The 4,778-nt window shown below is 44.4% G+C and overlaps 1 protein-coding gene across 1 annotated transcript; it reads right to left on the bottom strand.

The window, feature by feature from the left end:
* Positions 1 to 1,107: 1,107 nt before the first annotated feature.
* Positions 1,108 to 4,281, bottom strand: LOC138765420 (probable G-protein coupled receptor 139). Its single transcript, XM_069942461.1, has 2 exons — positions 4,215 to 4,281; positions 1,108 to 2,072 (listed from the first exon to the last, which is right to left on the bottom strand). Exons 1-2 carry the CDS (start codon positions 4,279 to 4,281, stop codon positions 1,108 to 1,110), a joined length of 1,032 nt encoding a protein of 343 aa, XP_069798562.1.
* Positions 4,282 to 4,778: the final 497 nt, after the last annotated feature.

The raw sequence follows: 4,778 nt of genomic DNA on the forward strand, positions 1-4,778 counted from the left end.
CTCCTAATTGCTAATGAGGGCAGGTGAAGAACGAGGACGGGTTATGGACTGGTGGTGCCTAAGTTTGCAGCTGACATGAAAGTAGGTGGAGGAGCAGATATTGTTGAGGAAACAGGGAGTCTGCAGAAGGAATTAGATGGATTAAGAGAACGGACAGAACAGAGACAAATTAAATACAACATCTGAATGCCCAGCAGTTCAGGAAAACCCTTCAGGAGGCAGGTCTATCAATGACTATTGTCCGCAGAAAACTTCATGAATTGAGAAGCAGAGGCTGCACTGCAAGATCCCAATGGTTATATGCTTTATATCTTGGGCAGTTCCTTTACGTCTCCACACTTTGCTCTTGCCCTCACTCTGATGCAGGTTAAACTTGGTCTCATCTGTCCAAAGACCATTTTCTAGAATTCTGCAGCCCCTTTTATATATTTCTTGGAAAATCTGGCCTTCCTTTCTGTGACCAACTAGTGGTTTTGCATCTTGCAGTGTTGTTCATGAAGTCTTCAACGGACAGTCGTCACCTGCCTCCTGAAGAATGTTTCTGATCTGTCGGACGGGCGTTTGAGGATTTTTCTTCCTGATGATGAGAATTCCCCTGTCATCACTAGTGAGATTCATTCTCGCAATTCTGGTCCCTTTGAGATTACTGAGCTCACCAGGACGCTCCTTCTTAATACTAATGCTCCACACGGTTGATTCTGGTTATCCTGAAGTTTGACCGATGCCTCATTCTATTCTATTCCTGTTTTTAAGCCTTATAATGGTTTATTTGACATTCATTGGCACGCACACTTGTTCAAAATTGGCACTTTAAAAATATAAAAGTTCAGAAGCCAGCTCAGGTGTCTTATACCTGCACCAATGAAGCAATTAAACATACCTGAGTTCTCACATACACCTTTGAAGCCAGGCTTTCTAGCGCCCTGATTTGAGGGGATCATGAAAAAGAAGGGCTTTAAGTTCAACATGGTCAAACCAAAATCTATATAAATAACCTTTATTGAAATCTTGAATGTGCACTTTAATTACATGTGAATTGTTTGAATACAAATTTAAAACTGTGGAACGAAGGGTAAAATAAAGAAATAAGTGTCTCTATCCCAAACGTCAAGGAGGGCGTTTGCATATGGATGGAAACGCCTTGAACTGACTCCAGCGGCTTTCAGAGTCCGGACTGTGAATTAATCGAATAACCAAGGTGATGGGAAATGTCACCGCGTGGACCAGATTCTCCCTGAACTTGGACTGAGTCAAGGCGTAAATAAAGGTGTTAGTGCAGCAACTTAGAGTCAACAGCAGCTGCCCCACCTGGAGAAATACGATTTCGGAGTCGTTGTGGTGATTGGGGTTCGCCTCGCTGGTTGTGTAGTAAAGGAAATGGACAACGTGCACTGACCACAGCAGGATGAAGCTGCCGGAGATGGCGAAGAGTAAGATCATAGACCTCCGCCTGCTCTCCATCTCCGGGTCACTGCGGCTGCCTCCGCCTCTCTGACCCCTCAGCCCCCGACGGACGCGACTCGTGAGGACAACGTGCCACACCGTCAGAGCGTTGAAAAACAAAATCAAAGCAAAGGGGATCAGCGGTGTGATTAAGGTGTTCACCCAATCAAAGGCCACCCAGCCAGGATCCGTGAAGTAACTCGCCTTCTGCAAACAGAACCACGGGACGTTGTCAACCACTCTCAGGGGTTCATATGTGAAGTAGTAAGGAATCTTCTGCAAAGAGAGAAGAACGCTCGTCGTGGTCAGAACAGCGGACGCGGTTTTCTCGGTGCAGAATTTCATCTTCAGCTTCGGGAAGCAGATGGCGACAAATCGATCGAAGGTAAAGGTGACGGTGAACCAGACGGAACATCCGATGACAACACGACCCAGGACTGAGATGAGGCTGCACACGGGGGTGATGTGGATGAAAACGCCGGGGAAGAAATAATAAATGAACCGCCACAGGACGACATTGCTGAGGATGGTCAGTGAGTCCGCCGCTGCCATGGACACCAGGTAGCGGGTGGTGCAGGTGGAGAGGCCGCACCTTCCGCGTGACAAGACCGCAAGCGCCACTACGTTCGCTGTGAAGGAAATGGAAAGGACGATGAGATTTCGGGCCAATGGCTCCTTCATTACACCTGCACAATGAAGATTTTGCTTCCTGAACACGTGTGGGTGTATTTAATGGAGTGTTGTATTGGTGCTCATGAGAATAACCTTAAAATGTTTCTCTTTCTTTCATTTCTCTCCATCCAGACGGCATTAACCTTCGCTCACCCTTCCCCAGATTCTCCCTCTTTCCCGCTCCCTCCCTTCCTTCCTCCAACTACCCAACTCACGTACCCCTCCAACTACCCTGCCCCTCACCATTTTTCCTGTATTACTAGATGTAACCTATTTCTGTGATTTTCATATTTTAAGTCTACTTCAAACACACCAAAGCCATTGACAATGGAGAGTACAACATGCCGTTGGCAATACATTTACTGCAGTCGCACTTGGTCTTCTTTTCTGCTGATCTGCCGTCAGTGACGAACATAGTGCTTCTCCAACTTCCAACCTGATACAGCAAATTTGAAATTACCTGTGTTCAGTGGTTCCCAAATTTTTTCTTTCCACTCACACACCACTTTAAGTGTTCCCTGCGCCATCGGCGCTCTGTGATTAGTAAGGGATTGCTTAAAGTGGTGTGTGTTTATCTATCTATCCATCCATTTATCTGTCTATCCATCCATCCATTTATCTATCAATCGATCCATTTATCTCTCTATCTATTCATTTATTTATCTGTCCATCCGTCCAGCCATTTATCTATCTATCCATCAATTGATCTATCTATTCATTTTAATCTATCTATCCAAGCATTTATGTACCTATCTATCATCGATTTATCTATCTATCCATCGTTTTATGTCTCTATCTATTCATTTATCTATCAACATATCTATCTATCTATCGATCGATCTATCTATCTATCTATCCATTTATATTTATATCCATCCAGTTATCTATCTATCCATCCATTTATCTTTCTATTCATCCAGTTATCTATCTATCCATCCATTTATCTATCTATCCATCTATCTATCTCTCCATCCAATCATTTATCTTTCTATCCATCCAGTTATCTATCTGTCCATCCATTTATCTATTTATCCATCGATTTATCTTTTTATCCATTCATTTATCTATCTATCTATCTACTTATCTATCCTTTTATGGTTGACTTAATGAAACGTAACAAATCCGACAGCCCGAGTTCAAGTAAACGGACTGAAAGAGCAGCGCTGATTGATATTATACACCAGGTGTTCGAGGAAGCTGTGAGCAAAGTTAATTTTTTAAATTGAAAACGACTGAACTCTCCAACACAAAGAACAACAGCGCTTTGAAAATCCTGTATCAACATCAGCAGCTCCCCCTGTTGACAGATACCACGCCACTTGTCTTGACCATTGGCAAAAGATACTGCATCAGGGCAGTAAAAGATACGCTGCAGAGCAGACACCCGCGTCCTTCCCACCGTAACAGACGGCCGTGACGGCAGCGTTGACTTTGTTCTCTGCTCAGAATATTGGGTTTGGTGGACGACAACGCCGAGAATCCGTTATTTGACCGTCTGCCAATATTTCCCGCACACCCTAGCATGTCACCAGGTCCCTCTCTCCGCTTTCCGCTTGAAGGGATCTGTTGGAATCTTCCCACAATGGAGAGTAACGTGGTTCAAAGAACAATATCGAAAAATGTGAATAACCCGTCAGTCCTGTCTAATCCATGTTCAGAATCCGCACAGTGATATATTGATCAGTGCACACCGTGAACCTGCGATGTCAAAACCATCTCCCAGGCTCGTTTTAATTGTCGCTTTGAACGGAAACAGCAAAAAGAGGGCACCTTTGGCGCAACGTCTTCACAGCGTCAGCGATGGGGACCTGGGTTCCAATCCCGCTGTCTACTAGGAGTTCGGACGCTCTGTCCGTGTCACTTTTCTCCGGGGGGTTCCTGTGTCTTCCCACAGGTGGTGTCGGTCAATTGGGTAGCATGGGCTGGTGGGCCGAAATGGCCCGTTCCCGTGCCTAAATTGAACAAGCGCAAAGGGGGTGAAGGAAAGGTTCTTCCGGGTTCTCGTGTGCCAAGAAAGATCATCCGAGAGACGGCATTATTTAAAAAATCAACTAAAAACTCACGCACAACTGTAAAGTTGAGGCAGTCATTGTTCTTACCAGGAACTCCAAGAACAGCAATAAAGATATAAACAATTCTTATGAAACGGTAAAACGCGCTGAGCATGTTCTGTGGGCATCAACCAATCTTCCAGCTTCAGCCAATCTCTCTGAAGTCAAATCATCGCATGCCCAATAATTTAAACCCTGTGGATTCTTTGCGGCTCCAAGGTCATTGAAACGTTATGGCTCAAAATAGCCGGAAAATGAAAACACGTTACGCTATTTGAGTAAAGTCCCAAGGATCTGCTCTGGGGTATTTGTTGTTTGTTATATACATCAATGATCTAAATGATGGGATGGGAAATTGGATTAGTAAGTATGCGGATGATACTTTCTGCATAATGATGAAGGTTTTTTTAATATTGCAGAGATTTGGGTCAGTGAGAAGAGTGGGCTGAAAGTTGGGAAATAGGGTTCAATGCTGACAAGTGGAACAAGTCGGACTAATCAAAATAGGACCTACTTGGGGCAAATGGCAGGGAGTGAAATAATGCAATTGAACAGAGAGATCTAGGAATAGTGGTGCACAGTTCGCTAAAGTTGCATAGGGTAGTGAAGAAT

Source organism: Narcine bancroftii, chromosome 5, assembly GCF_036971445.1.
Source record: "Narcine bancroftii isolate sNarBan1 chromosome 5, sNarBan1.hap1, whole genome shotgun sequence".
Taxonomy (NCBI): Eukaryota; Metazoa; Chordata; class Chondrichthyes; order Torpediniformes; family Narcinidae; genus Narcine; species Narcine bancroftii.

Coding starts and splice junctions, on each gene's coding strand:
- LOC138765420 (XM_069942461.1), bottom strand. CDS start 4,281: ATGCTCAGCGCGTTTTACCGTTTCATAAGAATTGTTTATATCTTTATT. Junction 2,073..4,214: donor TGCTGTTCTTGGAGTTCCTG/GTAAGAACAATG, acceptor TTTCCTTCACAG/CGAACGTAGTGGCGCTTGCG.